Source organism: Ostrea edulis, chromosome 5, assembly GCF_947568905.1.
Source record: "Ostrea edulis chromosome 5, xbOstEdul1.1, whole genome shotgun sequence".
Lineage (NCBI taxonomy): Eukaryota > Metazoa > Mollusca > Bivalvia > Ostreida > Ostreidae > Ostrea > Ostrea edulis.
In genome coordinates this window covers 69293788-69321333 of record NC_079168.1, presented here as the reverse complement: position 1 = coordinate 69321333, position 27546 = coordinate 69293788, and the positions used below count along the sequence as shown (strand labels likewise).

The 27546-nt window shown below is 35.3% G+C and overlaps 1 protein-coding gene across 1 annotated transcript; it reads right to left on the bottom strand.

Moving 5' to 3' along the window:
• Positions 1 to 399: 399 nt before the first annotated feature.
• On the bottom strand, positions 400 to 27267 carry LOC125650149 (galaxin-like). The gene is made up of 8 exons (XM_048878153.2): positions 27171 to 27267; positions 13848 to 13928; positions 13497 to 13658; positions 13074 to 13415; positions 9117 to 9278; positions 8048 to 8438; positions 7728 to 7816; positions 400 to 2735 (listed from the first exon to the last, which is right to left on the bottom strand). The coding sequence occupies exons 2-8, from the start codon at positions 13885 to 13887 to the stop codon at positions 2473 to 2475; spliced, it is 1449 nt and encodes a 482-aa protein (XP_048734110.2). The 5' UTR covers positions 13888 to 13928; positions 27171 to 27267; the 3' UTR covers positions 400 to 2472.
• Between the last annotated feature and the right edge of the window lie 279 nt (positions 27268 to 27546).

Here is a 27546-nt window from a genome sequence, read left to right as displayed (position 1 = left end):
TAGGTTATATTAGCAAACTAGATCATTATAATTTAGATTTACCACTAAATTAGATTTGAATGAATGTCTGTTTAGGAATACAAAACTTATGTACAAGAATCCGGAACAATACAATGACGATTTGAAAACTCAAGGCCGAAAGAATTTAGATGAGATGTGCTTGAATTGCTGTTTTAAAAGAAAAAAAATACGTGAAAGATTCAGTAATGGTACGATTTAGAAACACAAGGTCAATACTCAAGGCCGAAACGAAGTAACTTTACTGATTTACACGTTGAAACACTGTTTTGGAAGAGTTTACAAAACGTACGTGAAAGAATCTGGAACATTACAATAGTGGTACAATTTGAAATCTCAAGGTCGACACCCAAGGCCGAAACGAATAAGATAATAAGTTGTACGTTCAATTATTTATTGGGCATTAAGGTATTCCATGTATAATGAAAGGATAATGAACAATTTTGAAGAATTCAGATTAACATAAGTGTTTATTGTTAAATAATGATGAAAGTGAAGCGGATGAAATTCACATGACTGTTAAATGATTAGAAGCTGACCTTTTTGCACTTAAGACTTTTTGGAAGAGCTGTCTGCCCTTTGTAAAAATAAGAAAAATCTAATTTTCTAAAAATGAGTGTGGTCAATGATTAATTTTATTTCATATTTTCACTAAGAGAAAGTGTTTGTAACTTTCTACCGAGAGATTTGTATGAAAATATAATTTCTTTTTAAAATATTGTAATAAAACATGCTTTTCCCATATACTTCAATGTTAAATTCTAGGTGAAATAAATCAAGCAGTAAACAAAATTTTGAAAATTCCTATGGTGGATTATTTTTATTTGATGAACCCTTCAAAATGATACCATGATTACAAAAATTCCACCATCCATTTATTAGATATGAAATATGGTCATTATACATTGAATACCTTAAATAAATAAATTAAGACGAGTTAATCAATAAATACGAGTCAAACAACAAAGGCACATGCACAAAAACAAAGCAAACTAATGAAGTGTAAGGGGAGGAGTAGTTTAGATAAACTATGAAACAAACATGAAAATAGGTGGAACAGTTACAAATAAAAGTAGATAAAAAAAATCTTTATTCTCATATTGTATTTCATCTTCTGTAAATAAAGTAAAGCAATTGATTTTTAATTAATGAAATTACTGAAAACATATAACATTTCTCTCTATTACACAAAGGTAAAACTTTGTGAGACTTTACGTAAAACTAATGCGTCTCTGAAGGGAGTGAAAATTTCTTAAATGGAACATAAAAAAGAGAAATAAATAAATCATTATTGAGAAGGTTTGTGATAGTATTTGAAAAAAGAATGGTCTCGGTACAAATTGTTCGGCAACGATATGTACATACCTTCACGGTCCATATGGAATGAGAGTACCAAACCCCCGTATGCGTAACCCGGACGGAGTTTACCCAAGATTGAGCGGAGGTATAAATGTCTAGGTGTTGCGTGATTGGCTAATATCAAGAGTGAAATTATTTGGAATTGAAAGAAATATTATAGAGGTTCAAATTAATTGTCAGGATGCAAAATTATCGCACAAAATCGAGAAATGACTGAGGAAATTACCATGGTAGGGGTGTGCTTAAAATGAAGTGTGTAATTTACTGCAGATTGCTATGTGTTGTAAAAAAGTACAAATATGGCCTATAAAAGGCACGGAACCCTATATATTTTTGTCATTTTTTATCAACACTTGGAATGAACTTTGAAATGTTTGCGGCCATTTGTTTAAAATCGATATAGTTAATTAGTGAGAGGGCCAAAGGTTAACATTAAGGTAGATGGGAAATGAATTGGTACTCTTTTCCCATATAGTCGTCCTTCGGCACGTATTATCACAGACGACAGTGTGTACCGTGATGCAAAAAGTATGCCTTGTCTCGGCACATATTGAGGTCGGCGACAATATGTACCATAAGGGGAAGTACTTAAAATCCACCTATGACGTCATTCTTTTGTTCGAACACTCCATTATTTTTCAGGAATGGAGTGTTCGGAAAGTAGGTCAACCTTTGTACAAGTAGATATAAATGCATGCAACAAAAGAATGAAAAACGTAAGACATGATTAAAATGCACAAAGTTTAGTTTTTATTAATCCAGCAAGGTGGATTTTAAGTGGGTCAATGTACTCGTATCACTCCATTCCTTAAAAGCAATGGACCTCGGCCCCTTCGGGGCCTCGGTCCATTACTTTTAAGGAATGGAGCGATACGAGTACATTAACCCTTACATAATGTCACAGACGACAATTTGTGACGGACAACGATACGAACCATCACATGGTCTGGACTACCCAGATAAAGCTTAATATGAAAACCTTCCTGATAATTTACTGCCATCATGAACATTTTAAATGTACATCAAACATAATCATAATTCCTATAAAACTTCGAAATTAAAACACTGACTATAAATCTACTAACATGAACAATATCATAAAGTTGAGTCGCAAAAGTCATTAATGAGTCTTCTTCCTTTCTTTCTATAGTACATTAGTATATATTTTCCACTTTTTCGGGTTACTAATATCCCAATTAAACCCTTGTATGACACACAACGACTTTCTTTGAATCTACAAGATGAATTAGCTGTCCTCGTTCTCTTCCGGTATAGACACTGGCATGATCTACCCCGCCCTATAGATCGCATTGGCTTTCTTATATTCCTGAACTGTCGGGAAGTTTGATTAAACTTGCCTGGAATCAAAATAAAAGAATCGATAGTAAGGTTTCCAAGGATTCAAAATAGATGAATCGTTTTCAAATGATATAGTATAAGATAAAACATGTTGTAATTGATAGAGGTTATTACTAGAAGTACAATTGTAATGTTTCAGATCCTTTCGTTATGAATTTTTTTACCATTATTATCATTTAGTAATTGTTTAAATCTAAGATTGGTTTTAAACACTAAACTATTTACATTTCTAATGATTTTGCTTTTGGTGTCTTTATAAATTGTAATGATAGCCATAGGAAATGAGCCCGCTGAAGTTGACTCCTGGTAGATATAGTACGTCCTGTTTAACGACTGGGGATGCCGACAGAAATGAAAGTAGAAAGTAAATATATATACCTCCTTAACGACTGGGGATTCCGACAGAAATGAAAGTAGAATGTAAATATATATATACCTCCTTAACGACTGGGGATTCCGACAGAAATGAAAGTAGAATGTAAATATATATATACCTCCTTAACGACTGGGGATTCCGACAGAAATGAAAGTAGAATGTAAATATATATACCTCCTTAACGACTGGGGATTCCGACAGAAATGAAAGTAGAATGTAAATATATATACCTCCTTAACGACTGGGGATTCCGATAGAAATGAAAGTAGAATGTAAATATATATACCTCCTTAACGACTGGAGATTCCGACAGAAATGAAAGTAGAATGGTCAATGCGCGTACGAATCTTGATAAACATACTTGTAGATAAATATACTGTACTATATATCCACGGGTCCGTGCTTGCCCAACTCTCTATTTTGTACTGCTTATAGGAGTTATGAGATTGATCATTGTTCGTTATCTTCACCTTTCGTATAGTACATTTATCTTAACGACTGGAAATTCGGGCATAAAAAAAAAGTAGAATGTAAATAAAATATTGAAAATACATGGGGGTATAAACTGCGACGCTAAACACCAGCATACGTCAGTAACGGATTTAGAGGGTCCCCCTCCACTTTGTGATAAAAACAAATAGTAGAACAGCAAGAGTATAAGATTAGTCTCAAAATTGCTGGCGTAGGCCCCAGCCTATCACACTTTTAACAAATCCTGGATGTGTCACTCGCTTCATAATGCATACCGTCGTGTAACGTCGTAGTCCATAGCCAAGACAGTCAAACAATTAATCAAGCGAACACTTCAAACAGTTCATAAAGCTAAGACTGTCAAACAGTTCATTAAGCTAAGACTGTCAAACAGTTCATTAAGCTAATACTGTCAAACTGTTATAAAGTTAAGACTGTCAAACAGTTCATTAAGCTAAGACTGTCAAACAATTAATCAAGCGAACACTTCAAACGGTTCTTAAAGCTAAGACTGTCAAACAGTTCATTAAGCTAAGACTGTCAAACAGTTCATAAAGTTAAGACTGTCAAACAGTTCATTAAGCTAAGACTGTCAAACAGTTCATTAAGCTAAGACTGTCAAACAATTAATCAAGCGAACACTTCAAACGGTTCTTAAAGCCATGACTGTCAAACATTTCATTAAGCTAAGACTGTCAAACAGTTCATTAAGCTAATACTGTCAAACTGTTCATAAAGTTAAGACTGTCAAACAGTTCATTAAGCTAAGAGTGTCAAACAATTAATCAAGCGAACACTTGAAACAGTTCTTAAAGCTAAGACTGTCAAACAGTTCATTAAGCTAAGACTGCCAAACAGTTCATAAAGTTAAGACTGTCAAACAGTTCATTAAGCTAAGACTGTCAAACAGCTCATTAAGCTAAGACTGTCAAACAATTAATCAAGCGAACACTTCAAACGGTTCTTAAAGCTAAGACTGTCAAACAGTTCATTAAGCTAAGACTGTCAAACAGTTCATAAAGATAATACTGTCAAACTGTTCATTAAGCTAAGACTGTCAAACTGTTCATTAAGCTAAGATTGTCAAACAGTTCATTAAGCTAAGACTGTCATACTGTTCATTAAGCTACGACTGTTAAACAGTTCATAAAGCTGAGACTGTCAAACAGTTCATTAAGCTAAGACTGTCAAACAATTAATCAAGCGAACACTTCAAACGTTCTTAAAGCTATGACTGTCAAACATTTCATTAAGCTAAGACTGTCAAACAGTTCATTAAGCTAATACTGTCCAAACTGTTCATAAAGTTAAGACTGTCAAACAGTTCATTAAGCTAAGAGTGTCAAACAATTCATCAAGCGAACACTTCAAACAGTTCTTAAAGCTAAGACTGTCAAACAGTTCATTAAGCTAAGACTGTCAAACAGTTCATAAAGTTAAAACTGTCAAACAGTTCACTAAGCTAAGACTGTCAAACAGTTCATTAAGCTAAGACTGTCAAACAATTATTCAAGCGAACACTTCAAATGGTTCTTAAAGCTAAGACTGTCAAACAGTTCATTAAGCTAAGACTGTCAAACAGTTCATAAAGATAATACTGTCAAACTGTTCATTAAGCTAAGACTGTCAAACTGTTCATTAAACTAAGATTGTCAAACAGTTCATTAAGCTAAGACTGTCAAACAGTTCATTAAGCTAAGACTGTCAAACATTTCATTAAGCTAAGATTGTCAAACAGTTCATTAAGCTAAGAGTGTCAAACAGTTCATTAAGCTAAGACTGTCAAACAGTTCATTGAGCTAAGATTGTCAAACAGTTCATTAAGCTAAGAGTGTCAAACAGTTAATTAAGCTAAGACTGTTAAACAGTTCATAAAGCTGAGACTGTCAAACAGTTCATTAAGCTAAGAGTGTCAAACAGTTCATTAAGCTAAGACTGTCAAACAGTTCATTAAGCTAAGACTGTCAAACATTTCATTAAGCTAAGATTGTCAAACAGTTCATTAAGCTAAGATTGTCAAACAGTTCATTAAGCTAAGACTGTCAAACTGTTCATTAAGCTACGACTGTTAAACAGTTCATAAAGCTGAGACTGTCAAACAGTTCATTAAGCTAAGACTGTCAAACAATTAATCAAGCGAACACTTCAAACGTTCTTAAAGCTATGACTGTCAAACATTTCATTAAGCTAAGACTGTCAAACAGTTCATTAAGCTAATACTGTCCAAACTGTTCATAAAGTTAAGACTGTCAAACAGTTCATTAAGCTAAGAGTGTCAAACAATTCATCAAGCGAACACTTCAAACAGTTCTTAAAGCTAAGACTGTCAAACAGTTCATTAAGCTAAGACTGTCAAACAGTTCATAAAGTTAAAACTGTCAAACAGTTCACTAAGCTAAGACTGTCAAACAGTTCATTAAGCTAAGACTGTCAAACAATTATTCAAGCGAACACTTCAAACGGTTCTTAAAGCTAAGACTGTCAAACAGTTCATTAAGCTAAGACTGTCAAACAGTTCATAAAGATAATATTGTCAAACTGTTCATTAAGCTAAGACTGTCAAACTGTTCATTAAACTAAGATTGTCAAACAGTTCATTAAGCTAAGACTGTCAAACAGTTCATTAAGCTAAGACTGTCAAACATTTCATTAAGCTAAGATTGTCAAACAGTTCATTAAGCTAAGATTGTCAAACAGTTCATTAAGCTAAGACTGTCAAACAGTTCATTGAGCTAAGATTGTCAAACAGTTCATTAAGCTAAGACTGTTAAACAGTTCATAAAGCTGAGACTGTCAAACAGTTCATTAAGCTAAGAGTGTCAAACAGTTCATTAAGCTAAGATTGTCAAACAGTTCATTAAGCTAAGACTGTCAAACAGTTCATTAAGCTAAGATTGTCAAACAGTTCATTAAGCTAAGACTGTCAAACAATTAATCAAGCGAACACTTCAAATGGTTCTTAAAGCTAAGACTGTCAAACATTTCATTAAGCTAAGACTGTCAAACTGTTCATTAAGCTAAGATTGTCAAATAGTTCATTAAACTAAGACTTCAAACGGTTCTTAAAGCTAAGACTGTCAAACAGTTCATTAAGCTAAGACTGTGAAACAGTTCATAAAGATAATACTGTCAAACTGTTCATAAAGTTAAGACTGTCAAACTGTTCATTAAGCTAAGATTGTCAAACGGTTCATAAAGTTACGACTGTCAAACAGTTCATTAAGTTAAGATTGTCAAACGATTCAGTAAGCTAAAACTGCCAAACAGTTCATAAAGCTAATACTGTCAAACTGTTCATTAGCTAAGATTGTCAAGCATTTCATTAAGCTACGACTGTTAAACAGTTCATAAAGCTAAGACTGTCAAACTGTTCATTAAGCTATGATTGTCAAATAGTTCATTAAACTAAGACTTCAAACAGTTTATTAAGCTACGACTGTTAAACAGTTCATAAAGCTGAGACTGTCAAACTGTTCATTAAGCTAAGATTGTCAAATAGTTCATTAAACTAAAACTTCAAACAGTTCATAAAGCTAAGACTGTCAAACTGTTCATAAAACTAAGACTGTCAAACTGTTCACCAAGCTAAGATTGTCAAACATTTCATTAAGCTACGATTGTCAGATAGTTCATTAAGCTACGACTGCCAAACAATTGATAAATCAAAAAAGTTGTAAAATTAAAAAAGAACTTTTCGTAAAGAAAGGAAGGTACAGTGTCTAGATTATCTGATTAGAAAAATATTAAACTATGAAATAATGTCAATTTTTGAATCTTATATTTTCAATACCTAGGATTTTTAAAATTTTCTTTTCAATCGTTAACAACAAATAAATATTGTTAATGTCTGAATACGAATAGTGCGAGTTTATGACAATTCATCACTATTCTAATTTTTATTACTGGATTAGTAAATAATAATTACAATCATATTCAATTAACTTTGATTAAAAACAGCAACATGTAACAATGATATTGATTACTACAGTGTGAGTGAATTCTAGACTTTGTCGTTGTAAATGTCGATTCATAAATACAGAATGTACACGGACTGTACTTGTAATTCATTATTAATATCATTATCATGATTATTATAATGCATATACTTTTACTGTTTGAGGACTAAAATAGTGATGACAAATACCTCGTGAAGATTTGCAATAATTCTTCAATGTAGTCTTTTTATTGCCACACTTTCTTGGACATCTTGGACGATAAAGTGTCTTTGTACAACTAATTTCAAACAAAGAAGAACATTAGTATTACACATCTAGATAATAAAGCGTCTTCATGCATCTTACAATACACAGGAAACAATACTAAGCGTCTACTAAAGAAAATCGACACACTTATTAAGACAACAACAACAAACAAAAACAAAAATACAAAAAACAGGAAAATATATTGGTTGAATATTTCACATTTCATATATGTATTTACATTTGAAAATGCGAATTAACTTACCTATAGCCCTTTCTCCTGACACCAAAACAACAAACATGTGTTCTGGGATTATAAACAGATGCGCTTGGCAAACAACAGGCCATATTTCTTCTTGCCGCATTTTTGAACACTTTTGAATTACAGCATAGATCATTCCCAGGATTGTATATTTTTCGGCCACAAATGTTACGTTTGTTCTTTCTACTAACAATTCTGTTCTCCCAACTACAGGCATAATTGACAGAATCATACGATTTCCCGCCATTTATAGATGGACAGCATTTGTTGTGATATGGTTTTTCCTTTTGAATTACTACTTCATTGGTAAATAGAGTTTTCTGACAACACACCTGTGTTTTCGGGTCAATGGTTTCGCCGGCACAGCAAGTATCCTCTAACTTGGCAACGTTGCCTGTGAATCAAACATTTATGTCCATTTAAGAAATATATTTCAGTTTTGAAAATACATGAGAGCGTGAACTGCTGCGTTTTATACTAGCACCCTATACGGAGCGCCTTGCGCTTCATGAAAGTATGCTGGCTTGAAGCGTGTAGTTTCAAAAATGAAATTTATTTTTTATATTTAAATTTTACTTTCATGTCTGTTGGAATATTCCCAAGCCATTAAATCATTGTACTGTGTATTTATCATGATTCATACGCAAATTGTTCACATCAAATGTTATTGTTTATGCAAACAACGAGAGTTATAGTAGATTTAAAATCAATATTATGGAACATAATAGCATTTATGTTTAAAGCGTATATATGTGTCATTTACCCTATTGGGGACCTCGTATAACTTTATCCCGTTGGGGGCCTCAAGTTTGGTAGCCAATCAATGGCTTGGATAGGCACGCGATAGCTTGTGTTTTGCACACGTTAGCCTTTTCATATACATGGGATTCAGTGAATACAAATTGTAAAGCGGATCAAAGTTTTTTCATTTTGTTCAAATTTCACTTTTTCACAAGAGAAGTCACCCTTGTTGGTGAATGTCTGTAAAATTTAGGCCTATGCTCGGCGCTTACGAACAGGGAGGGATCTTTATCGTATCACACCTGCTGTGACACGGGGACCGAATACATACCTCCACAACATTGTTCGTTTCTATTGTTGTAACGATTTCCAGCGCAGCAATTGTACTCGTCATAGTTAATCATTTTACTACCACAACAGCGCCACGCAGATCCATTTCTTCTGAATAGCTTGCCTTCACAACAGTCATGTATTATAGGATTGTATTCGCCATCTATAGACCAAAAACAAATTCACTTAATTCGTGAATTATCTGTTACAGCCTTATCGGGTTATATTTGCACATCCCAATAGAATTAATTCAAATTTGTGAAACAAGAAAATACATTCTGTGATATTCCAAAACAATTCTTTTCATGATATCAATGTTGATGTTACAGAGATTGCAGCAGTTTCGTTTAAGATCAGCATCTCGCGGAGCATGTGGTCGTTATAGTGGTCTGGTTATAAAAATTCAGTAGTTACAATGCAATCTGTTGTGTGAAGATAACGTACAGTGATCAATCTCATATCTCCTATAAAGGTGAAGATAACGAACAGTGATCAATCTCATAACTCCTATAAAGGTGAAGATAACGAACAGTGATCAATCTCATAACTCCTATAAAAGTGAAGATAACGAACAGTGATCAATCTCATATCTCCTATAAAGGTGAAGAAAACAAACACTGATAAATCTCATCTCTCCTATAAAGGTGAAGATAACGAACAGTGATCAATCTCATAACTCCTATAAAGGTGAAGATAACGAACAGTGATCAATCTCATATCTCCTATAAAGGTGAAGAAAACAAACACTGATAAATCTCATCTCTCCTATAAAGGTGAAGATAACGAACAGTGATAAATCTCATAACTCCTATAAAGGTGAAGATAACGAACAGTGATCAATCTCATATCTCCTATAAAGGTGAAGATAACGAACAGTGATCAATCTCATATCTCCTATAAAGGTGAAGAAAACAAACACTGATAAATCTCATCTCTCCTATAAAGGTGAAGATAACGAACAGTGATCAATCTCATAACTCCTATAAAGGTGAAGATAACGAAAAGTGATCAATCTCATATCTCCTATAAAGGTGAAGATAACGAATAGTGATCAATCTCATATCTCCTATAAAGGTGAAGATAACGAACAGTGATAAATCTCATATCTCCTATAAAGGTGAAGATAACGAACAGTGATAAATCTCATATCTCCTATAAAGGTGAAGATAACGAACAGTGATCAATCTCATAACTCCTATAAAGGTGAAGATAACGAACAGTGATCAATCTCATATCTCCTATAAGCAATACAAAATAGAGAGTTGGGGAAACACCAGATGTGGGATCAGGTGTCTAGGTGGAGTAAGCATCCCCCGTCGACCGTGAGTTTCATACCGATTTTTAGGCCGTCCTCTGATTTTGACTACGGATTACTTCGTTTACCTGAGCAAGATATGCGGCTCAAGGCGGATGTGACCGGTCAACAGTGGGTGCTTACGCCTCCTATGCACATGATACCATCTCTGGTATGTCCAAGGTCAGTTTGTCCTTCTCTTAGTCTTTTATTCTTTATGGGATTAATGATCGTTATCTCCACCTTTTCATTCACATTTGAAGAAAAAATACTTATCTGAAAGATATCTCTTTTTTGATAAATTATTGCATTTCAACAGAATTTTATAAATCGGGTATATCAGAATAGGTTTTTATTTTTCCAGTTTATGAATGATTTTCGGTACAAATATTTGTGGTTATATGTAACATATAGTTCCTTTCTTTAATTGAAAAACATACAGACACACTTTGTTTTACCATTTATTTCCAGAAGAATATATCGCTGAAAATAAATCATTTTACAGATATATTTCTTATCTTAAAGAGGTAGTTTTAATCTAAGAATATCATGTTACAAATATACATCTAATTATGATTAGTGAAGATAACTAACAATGATTACTCTCAGAAATTCCACAAAGAATACAAAACTAAGAGTAGGGCAAACACGGACCCCTGGACACACCAGAGGTGGAATCAGGTGCCTAGGAGGAGTAAGCATTCTCTGTTGAACGGTCACCCCTGCCGTGAACCCTATATCTTGATCAGGTAAACGGAGTAATCCGTAGTTAAAATCGATATGTAAAGAACGGCCTAACAATGGATATAAAACAAATCGGACAGTGTTCGACTAAACGACACGTTATATTTGCAAATACGACTATAAAATTTACGACTTAAAGCGAGACTATTAAAACCCATGTAATATCAACTTATTTGTCAGTAGCTTGCCTCAATTTAGAAATTGATCATACGCAGAAAATGCTCTTGCGTATCGGATATGTTGATTAGTTGAGAGACATAAGCACCATATGCAGGTGATAATGGAATATTGCTACATAAATATGGGAAGATGACGATGGAGAAGCTGAACTCATCCCATTTGTCATAAAGTTGACTTGTCAGTTTGCCGTAAACATCCATGTTCAATAAAATACCAAAACATGAAGTAGATATGTAATATTCTCTGGTGTCTTTTATCATCAATTCACTGGGATATATCGAATCAACATATCACTGTTTTCATGAATGAAAATGAGTATTCTTGATAGATAAATCGTCGGCGATATATCTAAATGCTGGGCCACGGTCCCATGGAATTACCAACAGACTGTTAAAAGACTTGATCACCAAAGACCGTACATATTGTCAAAGAGGAATCCCAGCATCTTTTTCAATCAAATTCAGAGTACTTGTGTGTAGAATCAGAGTAGTGTTGAACAAAGTAATTTTCTGAATTACTGATCATTAGATAATTACAAAGTCAACAATAATTTTAGAAGATACATCTCCTAATTAATATTTCTTAGTAAAAATAGATATATATTTAAGTTAAATCGATATCCCTTGTGGTGAAAAAAAATCCTTACTATTTATTGAAAGAGCAAACTCCCCGTCGAGGCCTCATTACGTCACCTACGAATATACCTCTGCTATGTGACGCAGCACAATATACAGATTTGTATATTGTGAATCCGCGATTATCACGCAGGCAAATAACACTAAAGAAGTAGTTAGCAGTTAAAAGTGTGAAGATATTGATATTAAGAGCATTAATATTAAAGTATGGATTTTATTTTAAACATAAAATGATCAAAAGATCATAAAAAAGTAGGGAGACTCTGTTCAAATTATTGTGTAAAGTAATGAACTTGATGTTTACGTTCTTGTTTTGAAAGTTGTTTACGTTTGACGTTATGTTTTTTCGTCATTCTACAGTGACGTCACAGTACACGCGGCCTAAGAAATCGCTACCCCATAATGCCTAAGTGGAAGAGTTTGGTTTGTGAGCAAACGAACTCTGGTGGAAGTTTGATTGAAAGAGATATATTCTTTTTATGAGATATTGTTGATAACATTTGAAATAAAACTCTTCGATATGAAAAGAGATCTTTTCAAATTCAAAAGATATATCTTTCTGGATCTAAATTGTCAAAGCCTATGACATGGCAGAGGAAGATTAATGTAGGAGTGGAGGGGGCTCTACCATTCTCCTTCTGTATCCTTCCCCCACCTCTTCTCTCTCTCTCTCTCTGTCCTCCCCTGTTTCCATCTCTCTCTCCTTCCATCATCTCTATTATTTCTTTCATTTTTCTGATCTATTTCGTGTTTTAATTGACCAAGCATGCAATGTTTTTTTTTTCAAAAATAATTGTTTGCATCTTCATCCTGATTCAGTTTCTTTTCTTTTTTTTTTTGTATACTCATTCTAATTTATTGACGTCCATTTCTATTTTGGAATAGAAGTCGGCGATACTGATTTTGTCTGAACTACGCAAAACATCAACAATGTATGATGAAATAATAAATCTTAATTTCATTTTAAAAGCACAATGTTGATCCGATTAAATAAAGATTAGGTGTGCTGATCCAGTGAATATTTTATTCTAACATCACAATATGAATAGATTAATAGAGTGCAGTATTAGTAGATACATGTACACTTATAAATTACAAAACTTACGATGTTGGCACCACAGAAATCCTTTACGTAGAATCTTCTCCCTCAAACAGTAATGTGATGAATGATTGAATGCAGAAGAGCCACAACAACGTGCGTCGTTTTGCTTTCTAGGAATTAATTTTTTGTTGCAACACATGTTCTTTCTAATGTCGTATTTCATTTCTCCACATTTGTTTTCGTGCATAGCCATGGTACCCAGGTCTGAAGAGCACCATTGAAGACGAGCGTCAAATGTTTCGTTGCCACAGCAAAGTCTTGTAGAATTCAGTCTGTGAATTTGTGAACCACAGCACATCTCATCTGTGAAATTATAAACTTTTGAACCACAGCATCCGTGTTGATCTGAAAAAGACTGATGTATTTTAATTCAATCAAGATACTAATACGTCGAAAATCAATGTCATGATTAGACTCGTTAATTACCTATGTTATAGCTGGAATGATGAACCCCATTGCAACATAGATCTAGTCGTTTGTTGTAGATTTCGTTATTGCAGCACTCCTGAACTGAACCATTAACATTTCTGGGATGCAAAATACCCCCACAGCAGACGTGGTTATTGGAGCTGAAGAGCTTATTTATATCTGTAAAATTGCATTTCTACATCACGTTCGTTCTTATGCAATTTTTACGTCAAAATAAATAACTTTTATGTATGGATGGATGATTGATAGAATGATCATAGACATTGTCAAGAGCAGTGATGATGTTTCAATGTAAATATGAGTTGAAGATAAAAATACCGATACAACATCATACAGCATCATACATACGTCTATCGTCGCAGAACCTAGTTTTGTCCTGGTTGTTCATTTCAAGAGATATATCATCAAGGCTATGAACAAAGAATAGATCTGAAAACAAATAAAACAGATTACATTTCCTCTGGACGTCAGTTTTATAATCATTTGAATTATATAGTTTGCTGGGTTTGTTACTAATGAGTACTAGCTCTTGTACGTACTTCACATCTACTTCTGAGAAAGATGGTGCTTATCAGTTAAATTTGTATGTAGGTGATATTGGTGTTTTATTTACTTGCGTTTTTTCTCACCTCTGTATACAAACAAAGAACGTGGGGATTCAGGCGGAAAAATTCCTATCCCACTAGTAAAATTAGTAATTATAAAAACAACTTGTACGTTTTTTAATGGTCGGGTAATCTGATTCGGTCGTATAGACATGAATCAAAAGTGAAATGACAATAACACGTAGATATTAGTATCAGGTTATAAAATACCGAATCTTGCATAAGGATAAAGTGAATGTACACGGAATGGTTTCCGAGGAAACGGTCTCTCAGCAACTGTTTTCCCTCGTTCATCTTGCTACCAAAATTGAAAGAGTATTTTATCGTATGTGGATGGTATCAAACTGATAACGCTTTTGAAGAAGACTTGCAGTCTGCTAGTTTTCTCCATACGGTGTCTAAGTGATAACATCGATATATTTTAGGTCGTAGTAACTTTCTTTTCAACTCCAGGACCTAACTCTACAGTATAAATCAGAATATAAGTATTCATAAGTATTTTTTATTCAAATTGTACATTCTGAAACCATGCTGAAACATTTTTTTCCTAAAATTCATTTCTATAAAGATATATTGGAATTTCGTCGTAATGGTAATAATATATAATAAAACAAAAATTACAAAGTCTCTTATTTATAACTTTACAAGGGAAAGAGAAGGAATGCAACAATAAAACACATTTGAATGACAGTGTGACAAAAGATCTTATAACTGTAAAATCAAGATCGATAGCTAAATATTATATATTTATACCCGGTATATATATAAACGTTTATGCTTTAACATGTTTCGGGAGGTTTTTCCACCAACTGGCTGCAGCATGGGTAGCTCCTGTTTTTAGATTTCGAAATTTTCATTTTATCGAATTACTCCATTGTCGACAGATGACAATTTGCAAACCACAGAATTATAAATATCTTGTGGACATTGAACAAACAACTAAATGTGTTTTCTTTTGGACCATATGACCTTGTTAACCTTCACAATACTTTGATTGTCTAGCATTGTGTGAAATAAGCCAATTCCTGAATAGAATTGTTTTTAATTTTCATGATGAATGTTTAGGTTGTATTAAACAATTTCTGAAATCCCAAAATTTCGTTTATATGAAGAAATTACAACAAACTTTTAGATAGAACAATACACATTCATGAATCTACCAAAATATTTCAGATCAATTTTGCACAATTCAGATAGAATCTGACAGATCTAAAGGAGATGTCTTGTTTTAGAATTGGTTCTTTTTGTTCAAGATAAATTTCATATATTCTTTGATTCATTGTGCCGTGCATGTTGAATTCTGCCAGTATAGGATGCAATCCTTTAGCATTTTTTCGTCAGACTTAGAAATTTTAGCTTTGTTTTCACTTATTTTTCCACGACAAATTGCCAAATACTTGTATGAAAAGTGAAGTTAGCGAACAGTGATCAATCTTATAACCCCCAAAAGGAATACAAAATTAAGAGTTGGGCAAACATGGACCCCTGGATATACCAGAGGGGGGATCAGGTGCCTAGGAGGAGTAAGCATTCCCTGTCTTCTTATCATTTTGTATATATCTTATCATTATACACTTTGTACATATTTTATTATTATACACTCTGTATATTTTTTTTATTATACACTCTGTATATTTTATTATTATACACTCTGTATATTTTATTATTTATACACTCTGTATATTTTATTATTATACACTCTGTATATTTTATTAGTATACACTCTGTATATTTTATTATTTATACACTCTGTATATTTTATTAGTATACACTCTGTATATTTTATTATTATACACTCTGTATATTTTATTATTATACACTCTGTATATTTTATTATTAGACACGTTGTATATAAATTTTATCATCATACACTTTATACATATCTTATAATTATATATTTTGAATATATTTATTTATCATTATACACTTTGAATATATACATATTTATCGCTATAAATTTTATATATTTTTATTATTATTATACACTTTGTATATATTTCTATTTCATTACTATAAACTTTTATATATATATATATATATATATATATATATATATATATATATATATAAAGCACAAACAAACAATTATAACACCCAACCTTACGTTTACCCCTAGGATCTAAACGTTACATGTGAAAATCAATTAATTAATATATAAAGCACTAAATAATCACAACTAGGTACTGAAAATTTTCGCCCCAGCCCGGGGTCGAACCAGCGATATATATATATATATATATATGAAAGGTGAAAATAACAAACAGTGATCAATCTCATAACTCCTACCAGCATTACAAAATATATAGTTGGGCAAACACGGACCCCTGGACACACCATAGGTGGGATCAGGTGCCTATATATATCTTATTATACTTATTTTATTATTATACACTCTGTTTATATACTTTAGTATTATACACTTTTATTTTATTTTATCATTATAGACCGTGCGTCCTCTACGATAAACGCAACACGTTACAAAATTATATATACTCGTACATGTACATTTATTGCATTTTTAAAGTGACATACATGTAGATGCCCCATGGGTAGAATGTTTTGTACATTGTAAAATGTCATGCATTTAATCAACAGACATAAAATCTGGAGATCCCTACAGAAAGGGTTTCAATTTCGATTTCCACGTAAGAGTAAATGTGTATTTTTGTTAATGTTTAATTTACCCTTTAAAAGTCATTACCTGTAATACGCTATTTGGAAATGAATGATTATACAAATACTTCAAACGCCATTTGAAAGAAATATTATATTTGAATAACAATTGATAATTTGAAGAAGAAAAGATTATGTAGGAGAACCTACGTGTTTTAGTAACGTATTTAGTTCTGTTGTACTTTCATACAAAGTTCATTCATGTTTAGCCGCGACCCGTACATGATAAATATCACATTTGTTCACAGCTGTTCTTTTGTGAATGAATTGTTTTGTAATGTAAATTAAATGTCGACTTATCACATGCCTATGAATTTATTCATATCTATAAACTGTCATTTATTTATTTTTATTAATATAAAAAGGTTTTAATTCGCTCAATATTCTTTAATTTGAGTTTAAAAACCGTAATTGTGGGTACATTTTCTTAAGATATTGACACTCCCCAGAAAAATCACCATGGATATAATGAAGTATTTGTTAACTTTGATTGAGATAAGGGAATGAATAATGATAAAAACCAATACACATCTAAACAATCAAAACTAATAATCGTTTTTAATCTTAAAGTTTGTAAAAATAGATAGAGAAATAGACAGATAACCCATTTTTATATTCAGTTACGAAGTCGTGAACATAAAGAATCTAAAGATAAGAAAAATATTGAAGTAGAAAGTTCTTACATCGGAGAAGAGCGAAAACAGTCCAAGCAGTGTGAAATCCCATTTTCAAATAAACTGGAAATCCCCAATTCATGCATATTCATATCATTTTTTTTAATTTTCTAGACATTATTTGATAATACATGTACTTATATTTCCAATGAATTTGACTTTGGTATCTTTACAAATTGTAATCATGGTCATTTCCTCATGAATGCGATGCATTTGTGAACAATGAGAGTATGAATCTTGATAAATATAGTACGTGTATTTTAACGACTGGGAATTCTGACAGAAAAGAAAGCAGGGTGATTAATTGTATATTGTTTAACGTCCCGCTTGAGAATTTTTCTTCCATATGGAGATGTCACCATTGCCGGTGAAGGGCTGTAAAATTTAGGCCTGTGCTCGGCGCTTACGGCCTTTGAGCAGAGAAGGGTCATCACATGTTTACTCCTTTATCCAGTGGATATAATCCCATTACATAAATTTTAATTATTACACTGTTTTCTTACGCTGTTTGTGACGTTCTTACATTCCAAATCGTTGCCCATCCCAAATTGTCGCCGGCGACATTTTAAGATGGGCGACGATTTTGGGGTTTCTTATATAACACCCCAAATTGTCGCTTGTCCCAAATTGTTGCCGGCGACGATTTGTGCATAACCTCAGACCCCAAATTGTCGTCCCTCTTGCTGCATCTACATGTATTTGGAAAGATAATTTACATATAAACTGGCCCTGTTTGTTAACTCCTTGTCCTCTCCTCCTCTTTCTTCTTCTTCTTCTTCTGTGGTCCAGCTATGACCGCAAAAGGTTCTCTGAACCCTATAAGCAAGACATTTTAATCTTCTACTTCGTGTTGTACTTGTTCTGTTGTATATGTTTTTAAAAGATGTATCATGATCACAGTATTTGTTATTGTAGTTTTTGGTTGGTAGTGGTGCAGGGCCGTAAATTACATGGAGGCGGAGGAGGCAGCTGCCTCCTCCAACTTTTGAGCCAAAAAAAATTAAAATTTAAAGTTCATTAGAATTTATGTTGTTTCCAATAACTAAGAACATGATACCTCCCTTAAAAAGCATTCCAAATCTTTCTTTTAGAATGAGTTAGTCAAGTAACATCTTAGAAGGCCCTAGAATCAAGGATTTTGCACGAAACGTGTTCAGTGTGCACAAAATGTGCTCAGCGTCTGGGGGCCTGGGCGGCCCCCAGACCCCCGCCTAATTTCCTGCCTCCTCCAAATTGAAGGTTAATTTACGGCCCTGTGGTGTTACTATTGAGAGAGTTGTATATTTATTTGGTGGTGGTGGTGGTGGTGGTGGTGTCATTGTTGTCTATATGAATTTTGTTTCGTCCAGTCCTCCAGAGAGAGGGGGATGTGTTTGACAATGAATCGTTTTGCCTTTTGTTGTAGGGTCATTCTGCTGATCATGGGGTTGTTAGGTCTTGTGAACAGCAGATTTGTTAGTGACCTCAGATTATATTAGATTATGCCTGTTAGCCACCGCTCAATCGGTTCATAAACAGCAGATGGATACCTGATTACAGCTCACGGCGCCTTGAGCTCGCGATCAAGAAATTTCATGTTGCGGGAAGCACATGCCAGGAACACATGTAACCCGTATATCGGTTCTCAAACACCAGAGATATTGCAGAGTTGCTGAAAATTGTACACAGCTCGCAGCACTTTAAACTCTCATTCCAGAATACTCGTGAGTCATGTCAGAGGGTCACTTAGAATCTACATACAAAATATCAGCCCAATAGGTCGACAAACACTAGAGACAGAGTGACAGACAGACAGACCAAGTGAAACCTATGTACCCCCCAAATAAGAGGGGGTACAATGAAATAACTTCTCTGTAATCTGTCCTAAAAACGTCAATAAAATATTGGCGGGCAACGATTGAGGACGGGTGACGATTTAGGGAGTACTATAGTACATCCGAATTCGTCGCTCTAATTGATATTAAAATCTTGTCCCAAATCGTCGCCGGGGGCGACGTCAAAAACAAACGTAATTTTACGTAGTTTACAAAATGTAAGGAAGCAAAATTCCCAGCGTAAATGAATGAGCGGGGGTGGGTGGGTGGGTGGTTACCATGTGATAAAAAGAATCACCGATGATTTGTGGTTTGGCATGATTTGCATGCAACTCGTTGTGTGTTTTCACAATGCTCGAGGATCGGAATCATACAACAATATAAATCATATCAAACCACAAACCATGGGAGATCCTATATTTACCGTGCCACACCTGCTGTGACATGGGACCTTGGTTATCACGGTATCATCCGAAGGAACGCCCTCATTTAGTCGCCTCTTACGACGAGCAAAGGGTACTGAGGACCTATTCTAACCCGGATCCCCAGAGTGTTTTCACTCCAGCATACTTCTCACCAATCTCTAAGCGTTCATACACTCGTGTATTTTCAAAAATGAAATTCATTTCCTAATCATCATGAGTTTTCTTGCTGATTATCTATTCGTTTCATATACATAGAGAAATATATATTTTCACTACGTAATTTCTCCCCGTTGTGTAGACATTACCTTGTACCTTAAAGGAGAATGCTTATATATCAGCTTAGCCAACAGGCACCTGATGCATGGATATTACCCCCTGTATAATGACATTTCAGGTACAATTCACTAGCATCGTACCTTGTTTCTACAACATCTAGAACTAATGGCGCTAATACTCTCGTAAGGTACTTGGATGATGATGGAGTAAAAGTGAATTATACTATACTCTGGTATAGGTGACAACAAAACACAAAACCCCTCAAAAAGGAGAAAAATAGTTACAATTTTCTTGAATGTTAAAAAGAATCTCAATCAGATTGACAGGTGCACAACTTCGTTATTCATATAAGATATACACAAAATTTTAATCAAATCTATACATTGGTGCTCAAGATATAGTTTGAACAAATTACAGATGGACGACAGACAAGACAATTCAAGTATGCCCCTCCTAAACTTCGTTTGCGGCAGTTTAAAAAAAAAAACTTGCGTCGTACTACAGTTGCGATATTTCGAAACTTACACTTCCCGAAAACGAACAAGTTACTATCAAACTTACACTTCCCGAAAACGAACAAGTTACTATCAAACTTACACTTCCCGAAAACGAACAAGTTACTATCAAACTTTAATATTTTGTGAACACTCATAAATTGAGGTATGGTGATGGGTTGGTTGAATATTGTTTAACGTCCCGGTCAAGAATCTGAATGTCGGCATATGGAAACGTCACTATTGTCAGTTAAGGGCTGCAAAATTTTGACCTATGCTCGGCGCTTACGGCATTTGAACAGGGAGGGATCTTTATCGTGCCACACAGGCTGTGACATGGAGCCTCAATATTAGCGGTCTCATACGAAGGACCGCCCACTTTCGTCGCCTTTTACGACAAGCAAGGGGTACTGAGGACCTATTCTAACCCGGATACCCTTGGGACGATTTATGTATGGATCTAATATTGATAACCATTGGAAATCTGTCGGAGAATAACCTGCAAAGTTGAAAAATCTTGATGGAAAATATTTTCCAACAAAATCTAAAACCGAGAACGAAATGGTTATTCTTAAACAATTTCGACAATGACGTAATTATTTCCATTTACTCCCTTGGTGTCTGCAGCACATACAAAACACTATCGTAATCCGTGTACAAATATAGGATCCATTGAGCTATAAACTCTGTGATGTAAAGGTGGTATGGGTTGTTATGGGGTTGGGGTTTTTTTGTTGTTGGATGTTACGTCATACCGGTCGTGATTTGGGCGTTTGCTTTGCGAAGGAGGGATCCGGTTTCAATCTCTGCGTCGCATCAAACCCAACACGTTTAACATAGTTAGTGAGTTTAACATAGTTAGTGAGTTTAACATAGTTAGTGAGTTTAACATAGTTAGTGGGTTTAACATAGTGAGTTTAACATAGTGAGTTTAACATAGTTAGTAAGTTTAACATAGTTAGTGACTGTTCCTTCGCCAAGTGTTTGGCAGAAGACGTAACCGTATCGGGTCTCTCGGAGCGGAGTTTCGTCTGACCGTGGGCGTTCGCACATTAAAGAACCCTCACTATTACAGCCCCGAGCGCTAAGCATAGGTCTAAATTTGTTAGCACCTACATCTGCCGTCTCAATATGAGTGAAAAATTCTAAAATGTGACGTAAAACAATACACAACAGCATACCGAGTGAGTGCTTCTTCCTGAGTTACAAATAAATGATAAAAAGAAAATGATTCATTCTCAAAGTTAGAAACGCGGCATCACTCTTCTAATGTCTACAATAAGCATTCCTTGATTATCGCGCCTTATCATTCAATGTCAACACTGTGTTTCATTCAGAAACCCTGCATATTGTAATAAAGGGTATTTAATTACATGTATGGTATATTTATAAACTTGGAATGAACATTCCACATTTCCATTTCCATCTACTATTCCGAACTCAAGATTATGCTATTATGCATTCGAAGATTGCATCATAAATCTGAAAATCAATTCCAAGAAGACGAAATAGAACCGTATTTTAATTAATAATGCATGGCGCTGTTAATTGTGCCGACAGTTCAGTTCACTGCGGTCTTTCAAATTAATGTCATGCTATTTTGACTGCGGGATGAAAATGGTAAAAGTCATCCAGGTACACGACTAAAATGGTACAATGTTTACGAATAAAATGTGTTTTAGGTATACAGGTGCATTGGACTAGATCTATTTTATTTTTAAGTTTCTGAACTGAGTTTTACTAACATATCTTAAATCACGCATCTAATAGTGTAACTTGCGGTATTCTAAGTTACGAATTGTAAATTTTACGAAAGAATTCGTGAAGTGCTGGTGTAAACGTAAGTTAAGATTTATTCTTACAAGCTTATAATTTAAAAAAGATTAGAGTGCTAGAGCCATATTTATTATAAACTATGCAAGTAGAGGTCATAAGAAATGTTTAATTAATTATAAAATTTCTATCACAGTAATTTAAATTACTTAGAATTTATAGATTTTTTAAGACCTTTATCTTTTGCAAGTAATGTTTGGGAATTTAATTCATCGGTTACAAAGATAAAATATTCCATAAATAAGTATTAGTTTTAGATGTCGGGATAGCGTAGCCTACTATGTAATACATGTACAAAGGACAGAAATTGGTTAATGACATTTAACCATAACAAAGGCGAGGTCATTCGCATTCACGGAAAAGGAAAATCACCCAGGGAAACTACATTATCCACAACCAGGTCTTGAATATGACCAGCAAGGCCAAGTACCTGAATGAAACGATCGCTGAAATTGAATATTATCTATTTATCAAAGACGTATCAGTCTCACCACCATTGTCTTTTTCAGAATAAAAACACGATGTAAATGTATGGGTTTATTGTATGGAATATATTGGCCACAGTGGTCAGAAACAACATCTGTGGGGTCGCCGAACAACAGGGCTCACCCCCAACAACAACATATTATGCGTCGTCCGAAAGGGCAAGTAACATGCTGGGTTGATCTCAATCATGCTACCGACACATGCAACACACAAGTATTCAACTCTTAATTATTTACATAAAATGAAATTAAACTGTCAAATCAACATTCAACCATCATCAACAGTCAACGTATATTTTCACAACCAACTTGAAGGTGACGATTTGGCCATATGGGCAACCTGATTACATTTGTGCAATTGCAGAAAATTAATCAGGGAGCCCACCACCACATGGTGGGGGTAGGAACCTTCAATAGAACCGACCACTGTGCCATTGCCTAAAATACCCCCCCCCCCCCCCCAGTCTGAATGCCTACCTTACTTTATTTACAAGGAAACTGTTTGCTTTCTCCCCCATTTGCGAAATATTCAAGGGCCCCTTGGATATTGCTAAGAAAAATATAATTTCCCAAGTCCGATAAATGAGTCCCGTCTGAGTGATAAAGTTGTGCTGGTTTCCCTATGAATTGGGGGTGGGTGAGAATTTTCCCCCCACAAGCAAACACCTGATTGGCTGCCCACCTATTCAACCTATTTCTAGCCTGTTCTATAGCCCTTACATTTTGAGAGTGTCTCCAAGAAATACGTGGGAGAAGGAAGGACCATATAAGTGTGGTGTGAGAGAATATACTTGAAAGCAATTTGATGTCAGCTTTGATTCTATGCAATAAGCTCTGGAGTTTAGTTTGGCCTAAATCATTGGCCCCACAATGGATAAGCAAATATTTAGGGGGGGGGGGGGGGGGTCCTCTAAAGTGGCCAAGTATCTGACTTTTTTGACCAGGTGTATGAATTTTAGACCGCCATACCCCTGCCACCAAATATCTACTCCTCTTTGGTTCAGGCCTAAGCTCCATCCCCCCGGTCTATTTCTTGCCGCTATTGATGCCTTTTTTATGATTGACGAACCGACTATCCAAACTGTTATTCTGTCTGTTTTCATACAGACTGTAATGCATACCAAAAATTGGGAAAACTTAAGATATGGGAGATGTTGGAGTAAGTGGTGATCTAATATAAGCTTGAAAAGCAGTGGACTTCCATCTGCCAGCCATTTTAATCTCTTCATCTGAAAACCCCTTGTCTGCTGCAACTGTTGCAGCCCCTATCCTAAAAGAATGAGACTTGTAATATTTCTTATCCAAGCCAATAGCCATAATAATTCTATCTAAAACTGCCGAAAATTGATAACGGGTAAGTGGCTTCCCTCCAAAATGGCAAAACAAAGGTCCTGTAAAATGAGGTCTTACTAGTAAAAAATTGGCCATAGCTTGAACAGGGCAAATATTTGAGCCCTGCCTATTTAACATAATTGTGACCCCCTTTCCCAGTTGATCAGTTTTAGAACACCTAAGACACACTACTAATTGGTGATTCTGTATGCTAACATCATCAACCCCCAAAATTGACTGAAGATTGTTGCCCTTGGATAAGGCAAATTCTCCAACTCGCAAGAAGGCAAAAAAGGCTAATGTATATGCTGCTTTATATAATTTGGCTTCATAAAGACTCGAACACACAGTGTTTAACGCTCCCATCAAGTTTGTCAGAATTTTTTCCGTTATCGGCAACCTAGTATCCGCCCTGGACTTCAGACGCCTGAAGCCATCCAATAACAAACCTATTTGTAGAGTCTTCTAATCCCTGAATTTTGCACTCATACCCAATTGCCACTACATAAGCTCTAGCAGTAGATTCTGCATAGCCCTTAAGTGATAAGTAAGCAATGAAATTGACTATTTGCTCTACTGGGGGTGGCCATATCATTTCTGCGTTAGTCACGCTCCTAAACCTATCGAAAGCTAAAAGCCCTGTTTTGTATGTTGCTGATGTATTGGAGGAATTTGCTGCCGTCAGTAGTCGAGAAACTTCACGCTAGACAACAGATCGTGAAATGCTGCTGGTATTGGATCTGGGATCTGGTTTGCTGTTGGAGCAAGTTGGCATAATCTTCCCCACTGTTTACGAGAAATGGCATCAGCTATACCATTATCAATACCAGCAATGTGTTTGGCCTTAAATGTTATGTTAAATTGTATAAACAACAATACTAGCTTCCTAATCACATACATAATCCGTGGAGACCTTGACGACTGAGTGTTCAAAATGCTAACCAATGCACTGTTATCTGTGTGAAATTGAACCTTATGACAACTTAGATCCTCCCCCCAAATCATTACTGCCAACAGTATGGGGGCCAACTCAAGAAATGTTATGTCCCTCAAGACATCCAAATTTTTCCATTCTAAAGGTCACTCATAGTAAGTCCAGTTTCCTTTAAAATAACACCCACAACCAAATCCGACAGTCCCAGCATTGTCCGTGTATAGCTGGATCGCTCTAGAATTAACCCATGCTGAATGAGGAAAATAAGCTACACCATTAAAATTGTCAAAAAAATGGAGCCATAATAACATGTCTTCTTTCAATGCTCTAGTGAGTCTAATATGACTATTTGGGCAAGATAACCCCATCATTGAATCGTAAAATCTCCTGTTAAATGCCCTACTACCTCTGATAGTCTTGGAAAAGAAATTCAATTTTCCCACCAATGATTCCAGTTCCTTTAACTTAACCTTAGTTTTATTGATCAGAATACTAAGCAGCCCTTTCAGCTCCTGTATTTTTTCCCTGGGGATCTTAACATTCCTAAGCACTGTATCTATTTCAAGTCCCAGAAACACTAAGCAAGTAACTGGACCCTGTGTCTTTTCCCCTGCTAATGGAACTCCTAATTCACTGCACAACTGTTGGAAAATTGTCATTAACTGCAAACAGTCCCCCGATCCACTCCTACCCACAAAGATAAAATCATCCAAATAGTGCTCGACTGTCCTTAAACCCGATTTGTTTATAACTGCCCACTGAAGAAATGTTGAAAACTTTTCAAAAATTGCACAAGAAATTGAGCATCCCATGGGCAAGCACTTGTCAATATAGTAATGATCCCTAAATCTAAATCCTAACAGCTCAAAATCACCCGGGTATACTGGAAGTAACCTAAATGCACTTTTAATATCCACCTTACCCAACTCTGCACCAGGACCTATCCGAGTGATCATGTCAACAACTGTATCAAAAGCTGTGTATCTCACAGTACACAATTCCGGGTCAATAAATGAATTGATGCCAAGGAATGGAGGGTACGACAGATGTGTAATCATCCTCCAACCACCACTTGACTTTGGAACAAGCCCTATAGGTGAAATATGCATATTAGGCATAGGAGATTGTAAAAAAGGGCCCATTATCCTTCGCTCTTTAACTTCTTTAAGGATTTTTTCCTGTAACTGATTTTTAAATTGACTAGCTGACCTCAAATTGTCGGAAAACGTAAAAATTCGAGGACCTGTATAATTCAACTTAAAGCCATAAGTAAACCCATGTAATATTTCCTTTGCCACATGCCTGATTGGATATTGGTGCAGATACTGTGCTAAATTAGAGACCCTAATAGGAGTTGAACCGAGCTCCCAGAGGCCTGGGTGCGGCAAATCGAGGGGACTTTTGCGGGATGTGGTGTGCTGGTCGACTCCCTTGTTGGGGCCCCTGTCGTAAAGGTTGTTTGGGACTGAAAGAAGGAGCTTGTTTGTTAACATTGACAACAAGGGGGCAATTTGTCATTGCATGCTCTTGGCTACATTTAATACAAAGGTGAGCATACGTGCAATGTTTCCTACCACAAAACCCCTGAAAGTTAAACATGTAACATTTATTTACCCCCTGAACTCCTGCAGGTGCCATGTTATGCCCCCCAACCATATACATGTACATAACCCACAATTCTGTGTCTATGGCTGACCACGATTTGGTGGGATCCATTGCTAATTTGAGCCGAAACTGCTCATCATATATTTTCCACCCAGAGGACCTGCCAGCTCCCGTACGTACATCATGCATGTACTTGAGCATGTCCTGGTATTTACTTGTATGGACAGACGTGAACACACTCAAATAAATGAGAAAAGCGTCCGTCCATTTTTCAATAGATGTAATTTTAAGAGTATTCTTTAGCTTACTCTGCATCTGACCATCATTTCCAATCAGAAAAATTCTCTCGCTAGCCGAGTCTTCAATATTTGAATTTTTTAACAAGAGAGCCAGGTCTACATATTTTCCCTCTACAATTTTCTGCCTGATCATTTCATTAACGTTATGCCCCAATGAAAATTGCACTGAATTTACTGGTATGGGGGTAAAACCCCAATCCTGTGACAGAAGTGCATTTGTACCTGTCTGAAAGGGCTGGACGGCATTACTAGACGGTATTTCGTCGCTGGTTATTCCACCCTGCGGGACCGGCGGCTCCGTTTGTACCTGGGATTGGGCATCCCCCCCCCCCCCCCCCCCTGTTGGTTTTCTGCTACCTCGTTTTTGTCGTACCGGCGGCATGCTTACATCAATTTGAAATAAAAAGAATCTATGTAATTTCAATTACACATATGAGAATTCAAGTATAATTGACGCAGTTACAAGCCGCCAGTATAAACCTTCCACGTGTGCTAACATTAAAATCTGCTCAAATCCTCAAATTGTAAAAGCCATCGTAGTTATTACATTGTAAAATTATCATCTGACATGATTAATCTTAATGATTTTGAAATTGGA